The sequence below is a fragment of the Procambarus clarkii genome, chromosome 5 (assembly GCF_040958095.1).
Source record: "Procambarus clarkii isolate CNS0578487 chromosome 5, FALCON_Pclarkii_2.0, whole genome shotgun sequence".
Taxonomy (NCBI): domain Eukaryota; kingdom Metazoa; phylum Arthropoda; class Malacostraca; order Decapoda; family Cambaridae; genus Procambarus; species Procambarus clarkii.
The window spans coordinates 19863107-19885701 of record NC_091154.1 but is presented as its reverse complement, the minus strand read 5'-3'; the positions used below and the strand labels follow the sequence as shown (position 1 = coordinate 19885701).

The 22595-nt window shown below is 50.8% G+C and overlaps 2 protein-coding genes across 3 annotated transcripts in view; both read right to left on the bottom strand.

Annotated features, from left to right (window-relative positions):
- Positions 1–22595, bottom strand: part of LOC123761729 (uncharacterized) — a 43722-nt gene that overhangs the window by 10539 nt on the left and 10588 nt on the right. The window contains exon 1 of one of the 2 annotated variants that reach the window (XM_045747885.2): positions 1983–2120. The exons of the other annotated variant lie outside the window; for it this stretch is intronic. The gene's annotated coding sequence lies outside the window, so the exon portion shown is untranslated. Of the gene's footprint in view, positions 1–1982; positions 2121–22595 lie in introns of those variants that run through there. 2 annotated transcript variants of the gene reach the window in all.
- Positions 2052–22276, bottom strand: LOC123766538 (PE-PGRS family protein PE_PGRS3-like). Its single transcript, XM_045755769.2, has 2 exons — positions 18188–22276; positions 2052–2093 (listed from the first exon to the last, which is right to left on the bottom strand). Exons 1-2 carry the CDS (start codon positions 22274–22276, stop codon positions 2052–2054), a joined length of 4131 nt encoding a protein of 1376 aa, XP_045611725.2.

Here is a 22595-nt window from a genome sequence, read left to right as displayed (position 1 = left end):
ACCACCGTGGTAATGTTTACAACACCACCACTACCACCGTGGTAATGTTTACAACACCACCACTACCACCTTGGTAATGTTTACAACACCACCACTACCACCGTGGTAATGTTTACAACACCACCACTACCACCGTGGTAATGTTTACAACACTACCACTACCACCGTGGTAATGTTTACAACATCACCACTACCACCGTGGTAATGTTTACAACACCACCACTACCAGAGTGGTAATGTTTACAACACCACCACTACCACCGTGGTAATGTTTACAACACTACCACTACCACCGTGGTAATGTTTACAACATCACCACTACCACCGTGGTAATGTTTACAACACCACCACTACCACCGTGGTAATGTTTACAACACCACCACTACCACCGTGGTAATGTTTACAACACTACCACTACCACCGTGGTAATGTTTACAACATCACCACTACCACCGTGGTAATGTTTACAACACCACCACTACCAGAGTGGTAATGTTTACAACACCACCACTACCACCGTGGTAATGTTTACAACACTACCACTACCACCGTGGTAATGTTTACAACATCACCACTACCACCGTGGTAATGTTTACAACACCACCACTACCAGAGTGGTAATGTTTACAACACCACCACTACCACCGTGGTAATGTTTACAACACCACCACTACCACCGTGGTAATGTTTACAACACCACCACTACCAGAGTGGTAATGTTTACAACACCACCACTACCACCGTGGTAATGTTTACAACACTACCACTACCACCGTGGTAATGTTTACAACATCACCACTACCACCGTGGTAATGTTTACAACACCACCACTACCACCGTGGTAATGTTTACAACACCACCACTACCACCGTGGTAATGTTTACAACACTACCACTACCACCGTGGTAATGTTTACAACATCACCACTACCACCGTGGTAATGTTTACAACACCACCACTACCAGAGTGGTAATGTTTACAACACCACCACTACCACCGTGGTAATGTTTACAACACTACCACTACCACCGTGGTAATGTTTACAACATCACCACTACCACCGTGGTAATGTTTACAACACCACCACTACCAGAGTGGTAATGTTTACAACACCACCACTACCACCGTGGTAATGTTTACAACACCACCACTACCAGAGTGGTAATGTTTACAACACCACCACTACCAGAGTGGTAATGTTTACAACACCACCACTACCAGAGTGGTAATGTTTACAACACCACCACTACCAGAGTGGTAATGTTTACAACACCACCACTACCAAAGTGGTAATGTTTACAACATCACCACTACCACCGTGGTAATGTTTACAACATCACCACTACCACCGTGGTAATGTTTACAACACCACCACTACCACCGTGGTAATGTTTACAACACCACCACTACCACCGTGGTAATGTTTACAACACCACCACTACCACCGTGGTAATGTTTACAACATCACCACTACCACCGTGGTAATGTTTACAACACCACCACTACCAGAGTGGTAATGTTTACAACACCACCACTACCACCGTGGTAATGTTTACAACACCACCACTACCACCGTGGTAATGTTTACAACATCACCACTACCACCGTGGTAATGTTTACAACACCACCACTACCAGAGTGGTAATGTTTACAACACCACCACTACCAGAGTGGTAATGTTTACAACACCACCACTACCAGAGTGGTAATGTTTACAACACCACCACTACCAGAGTGGTAATGTTTACAACACCACCACTACCACCGTGGTAATGTTTACAACACCACCACTACCAGAGTGGTAATGTTTACAACATCACCACTACCACCGTGGTAATGTTTACAACACCACCACTACCAGAGTGGTAATGTTTACAACACCACCACTACCAGAGTGGTAATGTTTACAACACCACCACTACCACCGTGGTAATGTTTACAACACCACCACTACCACCGTGGTAGAGGTGGTGTCAACTAACCTGCCAGGTAGTTGGTGAACACGGGCCGCAGCTTCAGCTATTGCTCAAAGTGGCAGCTAATGGAATTAGTTATAAAGCTACACCTTGAGAGAAGTCTGAGGCCTGAGTGTTCTGGGGGAGAGAAGGAACTTAACGTATTAACAAGTATATTGTAAGAAGGAAAATGTTGCCAGCGAGACGGCAAATATTATAATGCAATGTTATTACTATAATGAAACTATTCTATTACGATTATTTCTTAATAATACAGAAACTATTTTGTTACATATATTAACATGTTTAGAGTTGACAATATTAACTCCAAAAATATTATCACTAAAACAAAATAGTTTAAAAGTCAAGGTCGTGGCAGTCGTGGCCATGAGTGTAGTGTGCAGCTAACAACAGTCGTGGCCACGAGTGTAGTGAGCAGCTAACAACAGTCGTGGCCACGAGTGTAGTGAGCAGCTAACAACAGTCGTGGCCACGAGTGTAGTGTGCAGCTAACAACAGTCGTGGCCACGAGTGTAGTGTGCAGCTAACAACAGTCGTGGCCACGAGTGTAGTGAGCAGCTAACAACAGTCGTGGCCACGAGTGTAGTGTGCAGCTAACAACAGTCGTGGCCACGAGTGTAGTGTGCAGCTAACAACAGTCGTGGCCACGAGTGTAGTGTGCAGCTAACAACAGTCGTGGCCACGAGAGTAGTGTGCAGCTAACAACAGTCGTGGCCACGAGTGTAGTGTGCAGCTAACAACAGTCGTGGCCACGAGTGTAGTGTGCAGCTAACAACAGTCGTGGCCACGAGTGTAGTGTGCAGCTAGCAACAGTCGTGGCCACGAGTGTAGTGAGCAGCTAACAACAGTCGTGGCCACGAGTGTAGTGTGCAGCTAACAACAGTCGTGGCCACGAGTGTAGTGTGCAGCTAACAACAGTCGTGGCCACGAGTGTAGTGTGCAGCTAACAACAGTCGTGGCCACGAGTGTAGTGTGCAGCTAACAACAGTCGTGGCCACGAGAGTAGTGTGCAGCTAACAACAGTCGTGGCCACGAGTGTAGTGAGCAGCTAACAACAGTCGTGGCCACGAGTGTAGTGTGCAGCTAACAACAGTCGTGGCCACGAGTGTAGTGTGCAGCTAACAACAGTCGTGGCCACGAGTGTAGTGAGCAGCTAACAACAGTCGTGGCCACGAGTGTAGTGTGCAGCTAACAACAGTCGTGGCCACGAGTGTAGTGTGCAGCTAACAACAGTCGTGGCCACGAGTGTAGTGTGCAGCTAACAACAGTCGTGGCCACGAGTGTAGTGTGCAGCTAACAACAGTCGTGGCCACGAGTGTAGTGTGCAGCTAACAACAGTCGTGGCCACGAGTGTAGTGTGCAGCTAACAACAGTCGTGGCCACGAGTGTAGTGTGCAGCTAACAACAGTCGTGGCCACGAGTGTAGTGTGCAGCTAACAACAGTCGTGGCCACGAGTGTAGTGTGCAGCTAACAACAGTCGTGGCCACGAGTGTAGTGTGCAGCTAACAACAGTCGTGGCCACGAGTGTAGTGTGCAGCTAACAACAGTCGTGGCCACGAGTGTAGTGTGCAGCTAACAACAGTCGTGGCCACGAGTGTAGTGTGCAGCTAACAACAGTCGTGGCCACGAGTGTAGTGTGCAGCTAACAACAGTCGTGGCCACGAGTGTAGTGTGCAGCTAACAACAGTCGTGGCCACGAGTGTAGTGTGCAGCTAACAACAGTCGTGGCCACGAGTGTAGTGTGCAGCTAACAACAGTCGTGGCCACGAGTGTAGTGTGCAGCTAACAACAGTCGTGGCCACGAGTGTAGTGTGCAGCTAACAACAGTCGTGGCCACGAGTGTAGTGTGCAGCTAACAACAGTCGTGGCCACGAGTGTAGTGTGCAGCTAACAACAGTCGTGGCCACGAGTGTAGTGTGCAGCTAACAACAGTCGTGGCCACGAGTGTAGTGTGCAGCTAACAACAGTCGTGGCCACGAGTGTAGTGTGCAGCTAACAACAGTCGTGGCCACGAGTGTAGTGTGCAGCTAACAACAGTCGTGGCCACGAGTGTAGTGTGCAGCTAACAACAGTCGTGGCCACGAGTGTAGTGTGCAGCTAACAACAGTCGTGGCCACGAGTGTAGTTTGCAGCTAACAACAGTCGTGGCCACGAGTGTAGTGTGCAGCTAACAACAGTCGTGGCCACGAGTGTAGTGTGCAGCTAACAACAGTCGTGGCCACGAGTGTAGTGTGCAGCTAACAACAGTCGTGGCCACGAGTGTAGTGTGCAGCTAACAACAGTCGTGGCCATGAGTGTAGTGTGCAGCTAACAACAGTCGTGGCCATGAGTGTAGTGTGCAGCTAACAACAGTCGTGGCCACGAGTGTAGTGTGCAGCTAACAACAGTCGTGGCCACGAGTGTAGTGTGCAGCTAACAACAGTCGTGGCCACGAGTGTAGTGTGCAGCTAACAACAGTCGTGGCTATGAGTGTAGTGTGCAGCTAACAACAGTCGTGGCCACGAGTGTAGTGTGCAGCTAACAACAGTCGTGGCCACGAGTGTAGTGTGCAGCTAACAACAGTCGTGGCCACGAGTGTAGTGTGCAGCTAACAACAGTCGTGGCCACGAGTGTAGTGTGCAGCTAACAACAGTCGTGGCCACGAGTGTAGTGTGCAGCTAACAACAGTCGTGGCCACGAGAGTAGTGTGCAGCTAACAACAGTCGTGGCCACGAGTGTAGTGTGCAGCTAACAACAGTCGTGGCCACGAGTGTAGTGTGCAGCTAACAACAGTCGTGGCCACGAGTGTAGTGTGCAGCTAACAACAGTCGTGGCCACGAGAGTAGTGTGCAGCTAACAACAGTCGTGGCCACGAGTGTAGTGTGCAGCTAACAACAGTCGTGGCCACGAGTGTAGTGTGCAGCTAACAACAGTCGTGGCCACGAGTGTAGTGTGCAGCTAACAACAGTCGTGGCCACGAGTGTAGTGTGCAGCTAACAACAGTCGTGGCCACGAGTGTAGTGTGCAGCTAACAACAGTCGTGGCCACGAGTGTAGTGTGCAGCTAACAACAGTCGTGGCCACGAGTGTAGTGTGCAGCTAACAACAGTCGTGGCCACGAGTGTAGTGTGCAGCTAACAACAGTCGTGGCCACGGGTGTAGTGTGCAGCTAACAACAGTCGTGGCCACGGGTGTAGTGTGCAGCTAACAACAGTCGTGGCCACGAGTGTAGTGTGCAGCTAACAACAGTCGTGGCCACGGGTGTAGTGTGCAGCTAACAACAGTCGTGGCCACGAGTGTAGTGTGCAGCTAACAACAGTCGTGGCCACGAGTGTAGTGTGCAGCTAACAACAGTCGTGGCCACGAGTGTAGTGTGCAGCTAACAACAGTCGTGGCCACGAGTGTAGTGTGCAGCTAACAACAGTCGTGGCCACGAGTGTAGTGTGCAGCTAACAACAGTCGTGGCCACGGGTGTAGTGTGCAGCTAACAACAGTCGTGGCCACGAGTGTAGTGTGCAGCTAACAACAGTCGTGGCCACGGGTGTAGTGTGCAGCTAACAACAGTCGTGGCCACGAGTGTAGTGTGCAGCTAACAACAGTCGTGGCCACGGGTGTAGTGTGCAGCTAACACCAGTCGTGGCCACGAGTGTAGTGTGCAGCTAACAACAGTCGTGGCCACGAGTGTAGTGTGCAGCTAACAACAAGGTTTTCATAGCAATATTATATATTCTTCCAATTACATAAACATGAATGAATCAGGCTTCCAGGGAACTTTTACAGTAAGTTCAGAGTTATAACTTTGTGGGTTATTACGGAGTTATAATCAACAACCACCACCAACAACAACCATTACCACCAACAACAACCATTACCACCAACAACAACCACCACCATCAACAACAACCATTACCACCAACAACAACAACCACCACCAACAACAACCATTACCACCAACAACAACCATTACCACCAACAACAACCATTACCACCAACAACAACAACCACCACCAACAACAACCATTACCACCAACAACAACCATTACCACCAACAACAACCATTACCACCAACAACAACCATTACCACCAACAACAACCATTACCACTAACATCAACCATTACCACCAACAACAACCTTTACCACCAACAACATCCACAACCACCAACAACAACCACTACCACCAGCAACAACCATTACCACCAACAACAACCACTACCACCAACAACAACCATTACCACCAACAACAACCATTACCACCAACAACAACCACTACCACCAACAACAACCATTACCACCAACAACAACCACTACCACCAACAACAACCATTACCACCAACAACAACCATTACCACCAACAACAACCACTACCACCAACAACAACCACTACCACCAACAGCAACCATTACCACCAACAACAACCATTACCACCAACAACAACCATTACCAATAACAACAACCATTACCACCAACAACAACCATTACCACCAACAACAACAACCATTACCACCAACAACAACAACCATTACCACCAACAACAACCATTACCACCAACAACAACCATTACCACCAACAACAACCATTACCACCACCAACAACCACTACCACCAACAACAACCATTACCACCAACAACAACCACCACCAACAACAACCATTACCACCACCAACAACCACTACCACCAACAACAACCATTACCACCAACAACAACCACCACCAACAACAACCACTACCACCAACAACAACCACTACCACCAACAACAATCACCACCAACAACAACCATTACCACCAACAACAACCACTACCACCAACAACAACCACTACCACCAACAACAACCACTACCACCAACAACAACCACCACCAACAACAACCACTACCACCAACAACAACCACCACCAACAATAACCACCACCAACAACAACCATTACCAATAACAACAACCATTACCACCAACAACAACCATTACCACCAACAACAACCACCACCAACAACAACCATTACCAATAACAACAACCATTACCACCAACAACAACCATTACCACCAACAACAACCATTACCACCAACAACAACCATTACCACCAACAACAACCACTACCACCAACAACAACCATTACCACCAACAACAACCATTACCAATAACAACAACCATTACCACCAACAACAACCATTACCACCAACAACAACCATTACCACCAACAACAACCACCACCAACAACAACCATTACCACCAACAACAACCATTACCACCAACAACAACCACTACCACCAACAACAACCACTACCACCAACAACAACCATTACCACCAACAACAACCATTACCACCAACAACAACCATTACCACCAACAACAACCATTACCACCAACAACAACCACTACCACCAACAACAACCATTACCACCAACAACAACCATTACCACCAACAACAACCATTACCACCAACAACAACCACTACCACCAACAACAACCATTACCACCAACAACAACCATTACCACCAACAACAACCATTACCACCAACAACAACCATTACCACCAACAACAACCATTACCACCAACAACAACCATTACCACCAACAACAACCATTACCACCAACAACAACCACCACCAACAACAACCATTACCATCAACAACAACCACCACCACCAGCAACAACCATTACCACCAGCAACAACCATTACCAATAACAACAACCATTACCACCAACAACAACCATTACCACCAACAACAGCCATTACCACCAACAACAACCATTACCACCAACAACAACAACCATTACCACCAACAACAACCATTACCACCAACAACAACCATTACCACCAGCAACAACCATTACCACCAACAACAACCACCACCAACAACAACAACAACCATTACCATCAACAACAACCACCACCAACAACAACCATTACCACCAGCAACAACCATTACCACTAACAACAACCACCACCAACAACAACAACAACCATTACCATCAACAACAACCACCACCAACAACAACCATTACCACCTCCAACAACCATTACCACCAACAACAACCATTACCACCAACAACAACCACTACCACCAATAACAACCACCACCATCAACAACAACCACCACCAACAACAACCACTACCACCAACAACAACCACCACCAACAACAACCATTACCACCAACAACAACCACTACCACCAACAACAACCATTACCACCAACAACAACCATTACCACCAACAACAACCACTACCACCAACAACAACCACCACCACCAACAACAACAACCATTACCACCAACAACAACCACCACCAACAACAACCATTACCATCAACAACAACCATTACCATCAACAACAACCACCACCAACAACAACCATTACCACCAACAACAACAACCATTACCACCAACAACAACAACCACCAACAACAACCATTACCACCAACAACAACCATTACCACCAACAACAACCACTACCACCAACAACAACCACCACCAACAACAACAACCATTACCACCAACAACAACCACCACCAACAACAACCATTACCACCAACAACAACCACCACCAACAACAACAACCATTACCACCAACAACAACCACCACCAACAACAACCATTACCACCAACAACAACCATTACCACCAACAACAACCACTACCACCAACAACAACCACCACCAACAACAACAACCATTACCACCAACAACAACCACCACCAACAACAACCATTACCACCAACAACAACCATTACCACCAACAACAACCACCACCACCAACAACAACCACCACCAACAACAACCATTACCACCAACAACAACCACCACCAACAACAACCACCACCATCAACAACAACCACCACCAACAACAACCACTACCACCAACAACAACCATTACCACCAACAACAACCACTACCACCAACAACAACCACTTCCACCAACAACATCCATTACCACCAACAACAACCATTACCACCAACAACAACCACCACCAACAACAACCACCACCAACAACAACCACTACCACCAACAACAACCATTACCACCACCAACAACCATTACCACCAACAACAACCATTACCACCAACAACAACCACTACCACCAACAACAACCATTACCACCAACAACAACCACTACCACCAACAACAACCACTACCACCAACAACAACCATTACCACCAACAACAACCACTACCACCAACAACAACCATTACCACCAACAAACACCATTACCACCAACAACAACCATTACCACCAGCAACAACCATTACCACTAACAACAACCACCACCAACAACAACCATTACCACCAACAACAACCATTACCACCAACAACAACCATTACCACCAACAACAACCACCACCAACAACAACCACTACCACCAACAACAACCATTACCACCAACAACAACCATTACCACCAACAACAACCATTACCACCAACAACAACCATTACCACCAACAACAACCATTACCACCAACAACAACCATTACCACCAACAACAACCATTACCACCACAAACAACCATTACCACCAACAACAACCATTACCACCAACAACAACCACTACTACCAACAACAACAACTACCACCAACAACAACCATTACCACCAGCAACAACAACTACCACCAACAACAACCATTACCACCAACAACAACCACCACCAACAACAACCACCACCAACAACAACCATTACCACCAACAACAACCACCACCAACAACAACCACCACCAACAACAACCACCACCAACAACAACCATTACCACCAACAACAACCATTACCACCAACAACAACCATTACCACCAACAACAACCACTACTACCAACAACAACAACTACCACCAACAACAACCATTACCACCAGCAACAACAACTACCACCAACAACAACCATTACCACCAACAACAACCACCACCAACAACAACCACCACCAACAACACCCACCAACAACAACCATCACCAACAACATCCACCTCCAACAACAACCACCACCAACAACCACCACCAACAACAACCATTACCACCAACAACAACCACTACCAACAACAACCACCACCACCAACAACAACCATCACCAACAACATCCACCACCAACAACAACCACCACCAACAACAACCACCACCAACAACAACCATTACCACCAACAACAACCACTACCACCAACAACCACCACCACCAACAACAACCACCACCAACAACAACAACCACCACCAACAACAACCATTACCACCAACAACAACCACCACCAACAACAACCATTACCACCAACAACAACCACTACCACCAACAACCACCACCACCAACAACAACCACCACCACCAACTACAACAACCACCACCAACTACAACAACCACCAACAACAACAACCACCACCAACAACAACCATTACCACCAACAACAACCACCACCAACAACAACCATTACCACCAACAACAACCATTACCACCAACAACAACCACCACCACCAACAACAACAACCATTACCACCAGCAACAACCATTACCACCAACAACAACAACCACCACCAACAACAACAACCATTACCACCAACAACAACAACAACAACCACCACCACCAACAACAACAACCATTACCACCAACAACAACAACCACCACCACCAACAACCACCACCACCAACAACAACAACCACCACCACCAACAACAACAACCATTACCACCAACAACAACAACAACCACCACCACCACCAACAACAACCACCACCACCAACTACAACAACCATTACCACCAACCACAACCACCACCACCAACAACCACCACCACCAACAACAACAACCACCACCACCAACAACAACAACCATTACCACCAACAACAACAACAACCACCACCACCACCAACAACAACAACCACCACCACCAACAACAACAACCACCACCACCAACAACAACAACCATTACCAACAACAACAACCATTACCACCAACAACAACAACCACCACCATCAACAACCATTACCACCAACAACAACAACCATTACCAACAACAACAACCATTACCACCAACAACAACAACCACCACCAACAACAACAACCACCACCACCAACAACAACCATTACCACCAACAACAACAACCATTACCACCAACAACAACCATTACCACCAACAACAACAACCACCACCATCAACAACCATTACCACCAACAACAACAACCATTACCACCAACAACAACCATTACCACCAACAACAACCACCACCACCAACAACAACAACCATTACCACCACCAACAACAACCATTACCACCAACAACAACCATTACCACCAACAACAACCACCACCACCAACAACAACAACCATTACCACCAACAACAACCATTACCACCAACAACAACCATTACCACCAACAACAACCATTACCAACAACAACAACCATTACCACCAACAACAACCACCATTACCACCAACAACAACCATTACCACCAACAACAACCACTACCACCAACAACAACCATTACCACCAACAACAACCACCACCACCAACAACAACAACCATTACCACCAACAACAACCATTACCACCAACAACAACCATTACCACCAACAACAACCATTACCACCAACAACAACCATTACCACCAACAACAACCATTACCACCAACAACAACCACCACCAACAACAACCATTACCATCAACAACAACCACCACCACCAGCAACAACCATTACCACCAGCAACAACCATTACCAATAACAACAACCATTACCACCAACAACAACCATTACCACCAACAACAGCCATTACCACCAACAACAACCATTACCACCAACAACAACAACCATTACCACCAACAACAACCATTACCACCAACAACAACCATTACCACCAGCAACAACCATTACCACCAACAACAACCACCACCAACAACAACAACAACCATTACCATCAACAACAACCACCACCAACAACAACCATTACCACCAGCAACAACCATTACCACTAACAACAACCACCACCAACAACAACAACAACCATTACCATCAACAACAACCACCACCAACAACAACCATTACCACCACCAACAACCATTACCACCAACAACAACCATTACCACCAACAACAACCACTACCACCAACAACAACCACCACCATCAACAACAACCACCACCAACAACAACCATTACCACCAACAACAACCACCACCAACAACAACCATTACCACCAACAACAACCACTACCACCAACAACAACCATTACCACCAACAACAACCATTACCACCGACAACAACCACTACCACCAACAACAACCACCACCACCAACAACAACAACCATTACCACCAACAACAACCACCACCAACAACAACCATTACCATCAACAACAACCATTACCATCAACAACAACCACCACCAACAACAACCATTACCACCAACAACAACAACCATTACCACCAACAACAACCACCACCAACAACAACCATTACCACCAACAACAACCATTACCACCAACAACAACCACTACCACCAACAACAACCACCACCAACAACAACAACCATTACCACCAACAACAACCACCACCAACAACAACCATTACCACCAACAACAACCACCCACCAACAACAACAACCATTACCACCAACACAACCACCACCAACAACAACCATTACCACCAACAACAACCATTACCACCAACAACAACCACTACCACCAACAACAACCACCACCAACAACAACAACCATTACCACCAACAACAACCACCACCAACAACAACCATTACCACCAACAACAACCATTACCACCAACAACAACCACCACCACCAACAACAACCACCACCAACAACAACCATTACCACCAACAACAACCACCACCAACAACAACCATCACCATCAACAACAACCACCACCAACAACAACCACCAACAACAACAACCATTACCACCAACAACAACCACCACCAACAACAACCATTACCACCAACAACAACCACCACCAACAACAACAACCATTACCACCAACAACAACCACCACCAACAACAACCATTACCACCAACAACAACCATTACCACCAACAACAACCACCACCAACAACAACCACCACCATCAACAACAACCACCACCAACAACAACCACCAACAACAACAACCATTACCACCAACAACAACCACCACCAACAACAACCATTACCACCAACAACAACCACCACCAACAACAACAACCATTACCACCAACAACAACCACCACCAACAACAACCATTACCACCAACAACAACCATTACCACCAACAACAACCACTACCACCAACAACAACCACTTCCACCAACAACATCCATTACCACCAACAACAACCACCACCAACAACAACCATTACCACCAACAACAACCACCACCAACAACAACCACCACCAACAACAACCACTACCACCAACAACAACCATTACCACCACCAACAACCATTACCACCAACAACAACCATTACCACCAACAACAACCACTACCACCAACAACAACCATTACCACCAACAACAACCACTACCACCAACAACAACCACTACCACCAACAACAACCAATACCACCAACAACAACCACTACCACCAACAACAACCATTACCACCAACAAACACCATTACCACCAACAACAACCATTACCACCAGCAACAACCATTACCACTAACAACAACCACCACCAACAACAACCATTACCACCAACAACAACCATTACCACCAACAACAACCATTACCACCAACAACAACCACCACCAACAACAACCACTACCACCAACAACAACCATTACCACCAACAACAACCATTACCACCAACAACAACCATTACCACCAACAACAACCATTACCACCAACAACAACCATTACCACCAACAACAACCATTACCACCAACAAACACCATTACCACCAACAACAACCATTACCACCAGCAACAACCATTACCACTAACAACAACCACCACCAACAACAACCATTACCACCAACAACAACCATTACCACCAACAACAACCATTACCACCAACAACAACCACCACCAACAACAACCACTACCACCAACAACAACCATTACCACCAACAACAACCATTACCACCAACAACAACCATTACCACCAACAACAACCATTACCACCAACAACAACCATTACCACCAACAACAACCATTACCACCAACAACAACCATTACCACCAACAACAACCATTACCACCAACAACAACCATTACCACCAACAACAACCACTACTACCAACAACAACAACTACCACCAACAACAACCATTACCACCAGCAACAACAACTACCACCAACAACAACCATTACCACCAACAACAACCACCACCAACAACAACCACCACCAACAACAACCATTACCACCAACAACAACCACCACCAACAACAACCACCACCAACAACAACCACCACCAACAACAACCATTACCACCAACAACAACCATTACCACCAACAACAACCATTACCACCAACAACAACCATTACCACCAACAACAACCACTACTACCAACAACAACAACTACCACCAACAACAACCATTACCACCAGCAACAACAACTACCACCAACAACAACCATTACCACCAACAACAACCACCACCAACAACAACCACCACCAACAACACCCACCAACAACAACCATCACCAACAACATCCACCACCAACAACAACCACCTCCAACAACAACCACCACCAACAACCACCACCAACAACAACCATTACCACCAACAACAACCACTACCACCAACAACCACCACCACCAACAACAACCATCACCAACAACATCCACCACCAACAACAACCACCACCAACAACAACCACCACCAACAACAACCATTACCACCAACAACAACCACTACCACCAACAACCACCACCACCAACAACAACCACCACCAACAACAACAACCACCACCAACAACAACCATTACCACCAACAACAACCACCACCAACAACAACCATTACCACCAACAACAACCACTACCACCAACAACCACCACCACCCACAACAACCACCACCACCAACTACAACAACCACCACCAACTACAACAACCACCAACAACAACAACCACCACCAACAACAACCATTCCCACCAACAACAACCACCACCAACAACAACCATTACCACCAACAACAACCATTACCACCAACAACAACCACCACCACCAACAACAACAACCATTACCACCAACAACAACCATTACCACCAACAACAACAACCACCACCAACAACAACAACCATTACCACCAACAACAACAACAACAACCACCACCACCAACAACAACAACCATTACCACCAACAACAACAACCACCACCACCAACAACCACCACCACCAACAACAACAACCACCACCACCAACAACAACAACCATTACCACCAACAACAACAACAACCACCACCACCACCAACAACAACCACCACCACCAACAACAACAACCATTACCACCAACAACAACAACCACCACCACCAACAACCACCACCACCAGCAACAACAACCACCACCACCAACAACAACAACCATTACCACCAACAACAACAACCACCACCACCACCAACAACAACAACCACCACCACCAACAACAACAACCACCACCACCAACAACAACAACCATTACCAACAACAACAACCATTACCACCAACAACAACAACCACCACCATCAACAACCATTACCACCAACAACAACAACCATTACCAACAACAACAACCATTACCACCAACAACAACAACCACCACCAACAACAACAACCACCACCACCAACAACAACCATTACCACCAACAACAACAACCATTACCACCAACAACAACCATTACCACCAACAACAACAACCACCACCATCAACAACCATTACCACCAACAACAACAACCATTACCACCAACAACAACCATTACCACCAACAACAACCACCACCACCAACAACAACAACCATTACCACCACCAACAACAACCATTACCACCAACAACAACCATTACCACCAACAACAACCACCACCACCAACAACAACAACCATTACCACCAACAACAACCATTACCACCAACAACAACCATTACCAACAACAACAACCATTACCACCAACAACAACCACCATTACCACCAACAACAACCATTACCACCAACAACAACCACTACCACCAACAACAACCATTACCACCAACAACAACCACCACCACCAACAACAACAACCATTACCACCAACAACAACCATTACCACCAACAACAACCATTACCACCAACAACAACCATTACCACCATCAACAACCATTACCACCAACAACAACAACCATTACCACCAACAACAACCATTACCACCAACAACAACCACTACCACCAACAACAACCATTACCACCAACAACAACCACCACCACCAACAACAACCACTACCACCAACAACAACCACCACCAACAACAACAACCATTACCACCACCAACAACAACCATTACCAACAACAACCACCACCACCAACAACAACCACCACCAACAACAACCACCACCAACAACAACCATTACCACCAACAACAACCATTACCACCAACAACAACCACTACCACCAACAACAACCACCACCAACAACAACAACCATTACCACCAACAACAACCACCACCAACAACAACAACCACTACCACCAACAACAACCATTACCACCAACAACAACCATTACCACCAACAACAACCACCACCACCAACAACAACCACCACCAACAACAACCACCACCAACAACAACAACCATTACCACCAACAACAACCATTACCACCAACAACAACCACCACCACCAACAACAACCACCACCAACAACAACCACCACCAACAACAACCACCACCACCAACAACAACAACCATTACCACCAACAACCACCACCACCAACAACAACAACAACCACCAACAACAACAACAACCATTACCACCAACAACAACAACCACCACCAACAACAACAACAACCACCAACAACAACAACAACCATTACCACCAACAACAACAACCATTACCACCAACAACAACAACCATTACCACCAACAACAACAACCACCACCAACAACAACCATTACCACCAACAACAACCATTACCACCAACAACAACCATTACCACCAACAACAACCATTACCACCAACAACAACAACCATTACCACCAACAACAACCACTACCACCAACAACAACCATTACCACCAACAACAACCACCAACAACAACCATTACCACCAACAACAACCATTACCACCAACAACAACCATTACCACCAACAACAACCACCACTAACAACAACTATTACCACCAACAACAACTATTACCACCAACACCAACAACCACCACCAACAACAACCACTACCACCAACAACAACCATTACCACCAACAACAACCATTACCACCAACAACAACCATTACCACCAACAACAACCATTACCACCAACAACAACCATTACCACCAACAACAACCATTACCACCAACAACAACCACTACCACCAACAACAACCATTACCACCAACAACAACCATTACCACCAACAACAACCACTACCACCAACAACAACCATTACCACCAACAACAACCACCAACAACAACCATTACCACCAACAACAACCATTACCACCAACAACAACCATTACCACCAACAACAACCACCACTAACAACAACTATTACCACCAACAACAACTATTACCACCAACACCAACAACCACCACCAACAACAACCACTACCACCAACAACAACCATTACCACCAACAACAACCATTACCACCAACAACAACCATTACCACCAACAACAACCATTACCACCAACAACAACCATTACCACCAACAACAACCATTACCACCAACAACAACCACTACCACCAACAACAACCACCACCAACAACAACCATTACCACCAACAACAACCATTACCACCAACTACAACAACCATTACCACCAACAACAACCACTACCACCAACAACAACCATTACCACCAACAACAACCACCACTAACAACAACTATTACCACCAACAACAACTATTACCACCAACAACAACTATTACCACCAACAACAACTATTACCACCAACAACAACCACTACCACCAACAACAACCACCACCATCAACAACAACCACCACCAACAACAACTATTACCACCAACAACAACTATTACCACCAACAACAACAACCACCACCAACAACAACAACCACCACCAACAACAACCACCACCACCAACAACAACAACCACCACCACCAACAACAACCACCACCAACAACAACAACAACCACCACCAACAACAACAACAACCACCACCAACAACAACCATTACCCGCGCCTCCTGTCCCCGCGCCTTGCATGGTGACACACCCGCGCCTCCTGTCCCCGCGCCTTGCATGGTGACACACCCGCGCCTCCTGTCCCCGCGCCTTGCAAGATGACACACCCGCGCCTCCTGTCCCCGCGCCTTGCAAGATGACACACCCGCGCCTCCTGTCCCCGCGCCTTGCAAGATGACACACCCGCGCCTCCTGTCCCCGCGCCTCCTGTCCCCGCGCCTTGCAAGATGACACACCCGCGCCTCCTGTCCCCGCGCCTCCTGTCCCCGCGCCTTGCAAGATGACACACCCGCGCCTCCTGTCCCCGCGCCTCCTGTCCCCGCGCCTTGCAAGATGACACACCCGCGCCTCCTGTCCCCGCGCCTTGCGTGATGACACACCCGCGCCTCCTGTCCCCGCGCCTTGCATGGTGACACACCCGCGCCTCCTGTCCCCGCGCCTCCTGTCCCCGCGCCTTGCATGGTGACACACCCGCGCCTCCTGTCCCCGCGCCTTGCATGGTGACACACCCGCGCCTCCTGTCCCCGCGCCTTGCCTGATGACACACCCGCGCCTCCTGTCCCCGCGCCTTGCATGATGACACACCCGCGCCTCCTGTCCCCGCGCCTCCTGTCCCCGCGCCTTGCCTGATGACACACCCGCGCCTCCTGTCCCCGCGCCTTGCAAGATGACACACCCGCGCCTCCTGTCCCCGCGCCTCCTGTCCCCACGCCTCCTGTCCCCGCGCCATGCATGATGACACACCCGCGCCTCCTGTCCCCGCGCCTTGCATGATGACACACCCGCGCCTCCTGTCCCCGCGCCTTGCAAGATGACACACCCGCGCCTCCTGTCCCCGCGCCTTGCATGATGACACACCCGCGCCTCCTGTCCCCGCGCCTTGCATGATGACACACCCGCGCCTCCTGTCCCCGCGCCTCCTGTCCCCGCGCCTTGCCTGATGACACACCCGCGCCTCCTGTCCCCGCGCCTCCTGTCCCCGCGCCTTGCATGATGACACACCCGCGCCTCCTGTCCCCGCGCCTTGCATGATGACACACCCGCGCCTCCTGTCCCCGCGCCTTGCAAGATGACACACCCGCGCCTCCTGTCCCTGCGCCTTGCATGATGACACACCCGCGCCTCCTGTCCCCGCGCCTTGCAAGATGACACACCCGCGCCTCCTGTCCCCGCGCCTCCTGTCCCCGCGCCTCCTGTCCCTGCGCCTTGCAAGATGACACACCCGCGCCTCCTGTCCCCGCGCCTTGCATGATGACACACCCGCGCCTCCTGTCCCCGCGCCTTGCATGATGACACACCCGCGCCTCCTGTCCCCGCGCCTCCTGTCCCCGCGCCTTGCATGATGACACACCCGCGCCTCCTGTCCCCGCGCCTCCTGTCCCCGCGCCTTGCATGATGACACACCCGCGCCTCCTGTCCCCGCGCCTTGCAAGATGACACACCCGCGCCTCCTGTCCCCGCGCCTTGCCTGATGACACACCCGCGCCTCCTGTCCCCGCGCCTTGCAAGATGACACACCCGCGCCTCCTGTCCCCGCGCCTTGCATGATGACACACCCGCGCCTCCTGTCCCCGCGCCTCCTGTCCCCGCGCCTTGCATGATGACACACCCGCGCCTCCTGTCCCAGCGCCTTGCAAGATGACACACCCGCGCCTCCTGTCCCCGCGCCTTGCAAGATGACACACCCGCGCCTCCTGTCCCCGCGCCTTGCAAGATGACACACCCGCGCCTCCTGTCCCCGCGCCTTGCATGATGACACACCCGCGCCTCCTGTCCCAGCGCCTTGCAAGATGACACACCCGCGCCTCCTGTCCCCGCGCCTTGCAAGATGACACACCCGCGCCTCCTGTCCCCGCGCCATGCATGATGACACACCCGCGCCTCCTGTCCCCGCGCCTTGCATGATGACACACCCGCGCCTCCTGTCCCCGCGCCTTGCAAGATGACACACCCGCGCCTCCTGTCCCCGCGCCTTGCATGATGACACACCCGCGCCTCCTGTCCCCGCGCCTCCTGTCCCCGCGCCTTGCAAGATGACACACCCGCGCCTCCTGTCCCCGCGCCTTGCATGATGACACACCCGCGCCTCCTGTCCCCGCGCCTTGCATGATGACACACCCGCGCCTCCTGTCCCCGCGCCTTGCATGATGACACACCCGCGCCTCCTGTCCCCGCGCCTCCTGTCCCCGCGCCTTGCATGATGACACACCCGCGCCTCCTGTCCCCGCGCCTCCTGTCCCCGCGCCTCCTGTCCCCGCGCCTTGCATGATGACACACCCGCGCCTCCTGTCCCCGCGCCTTGCAAGATGACACACCCGCGCCTCCTGTCCCCGCGCCTTGCAAGATGACACACCCGCGCCTCCTGTCCCCGCGCCTTGCATGATGACACACCCGCGCCTCCTGTCCCCGCGTCTTGCAAGATGACACACCCGCGCCTCCTGTCTCCGCGCCTCCTGTCCCCGCGCCTTGCATGATGACACACCCGCGCCTCCTGTCCCCGCGCCTCCTGTCCCCGCGCCTTGCAAGATGACACACCCGCGCCTCCTGTCCCCGCGCCTTGCATGATGACACACCCGCGCCTCCTGTCCCCGCGCCTCCTGTCCCCGCGCCTTGCATGATGACACACCCGCGCCTCCTGTCCCCGCGCCTCCTGTCCCCGCGCCTTGCAAGATGACACACCCGCGCCTCCTGTCCCCGCGCCTTGCATGGTGACACACCCGCGCCTCCTGTCCCCGCGCCTCCTGTCCCCGCGCCTCCTGTCCCCGCGCCTTGCATGATGACACACCCGCGCCTCCTGTCCCCGCGCCTTGCAAGATGACACACCCACGCCTCCTGTCCCCGCGCCTTGCATGATGACACACCCGCGCCTCCTGTCCCCGCGCCTTGCATGATGACACACCCGCGCCTCCTGTCCCCGCGCCTTGCATGATGACACACCCGCGCCTCCTGTCCCCGCGCCTTGCATGATGACACACCCGCGCCTCCTGTCCCCGCGCCTTGCATGATGACACACCCGCGCCTCCTGTCCCCGCGCCTTGCAAGATGACACACCCGCGCCTCCTGTCCCCGCGCCTTGCAAGATGACACACCCGCGCCTCCTGTCCCCGCGCCTTGCATGATGACACACCCGCGCCTCCTGTCCCCGCGCCTTGCATGATGACACACCCGCGCCTCCTGTCCCCGCGCCTTGCATGATGACACACCCGCGCCTCCTGTCCCCGCGCCTTGCATGATGACACACCCGCGCCTCCTGTCCCCGCGCCTTGCATGATGACACACCCGCGCCTCCTGTCCCCGCGCCTCCTGTCCCCGCGCCTTGCCTGATGACACACCCGCGCCTCCTGTCCCCGCGCCTTGCATGATGACACACCCGCGCCTCCTGTCCCCGCGCCTTGCAAGATGACACACCCGCGCCTCCTGTCCCCGCGCCTTGCAAGATGACACACCCGCGCCTCCTGTCCCCGCGCCTTGCATGATGACACACCCGCGCCTCCTGTCCCCGCGCCTTGCAAGATGACACACCCGCGCCTCCTGTCCCCGCGCCTTGCAAGATGACACACCCGCGCCTCCTGTCCCCGCGCCTTGCAAGATGACACACCCGCGCCTCCTGTCCCCGCGCCTTGCATGATGACACACACGCGCCTCCTGTCCCCGCGCCTTGCATGATGACACACACGCGCCTCCTGTCCCCGCGCCTTGCATGATGACACACCCGCGCCTCCTGTCCCCGCGCCTTGCATGATGACACACCCGCGCCTTGCATGATGACACACCCGCGCCTCCTGTCCCCGCGCCTTGCATGATGACACACCCGCGCCTCCTGTCCCCGCGCCTTGCATGATGACACACCCGCGCCTCCTGTCCCCGCGCCTTGCATGATGACACACCCGCGCCTCCTGTCCCCGCGCCTCCTGTCCCCGCGCCTTGCAAGATGACACACCCGCGCCTCCTGTCCCCGCGCCTTGCATGATGACACACCCGCGCCTCCTGTCCCCGCGCCTTGCATGATGACACACCCGCGCCTCCTGTCCCCGCGCCTTGCAAGATGACACACCCGCGCCTACTGTCCCCGCGCCTTGCATGATGACACACCCGCGCCTCCTGTCCCCGCGCCTCCTGTCCCCGCGCCTTGCATGATGACACACCCGCGCCTCCTGTCCCCGCGCCTTGCATGATGACACACCCGCGCCTCCTGTCCCCGCGCCTTGCCTGATGACACACCTGCGCCTCCTGTCCCCGCGCCTCCTGTCCCCGCGCCTTGCAAGATGACACACCCGCGCCTCCTGTCCCCGCGCCTTGCAAGATGACACACCCGCGCCTCCAGTCCCCGCGCCTCCTGTCCCCGCGCCTTGCAAGATGACACACCCGCGCCTCCAGTCCCCGCGCCTTGCATGATGACAC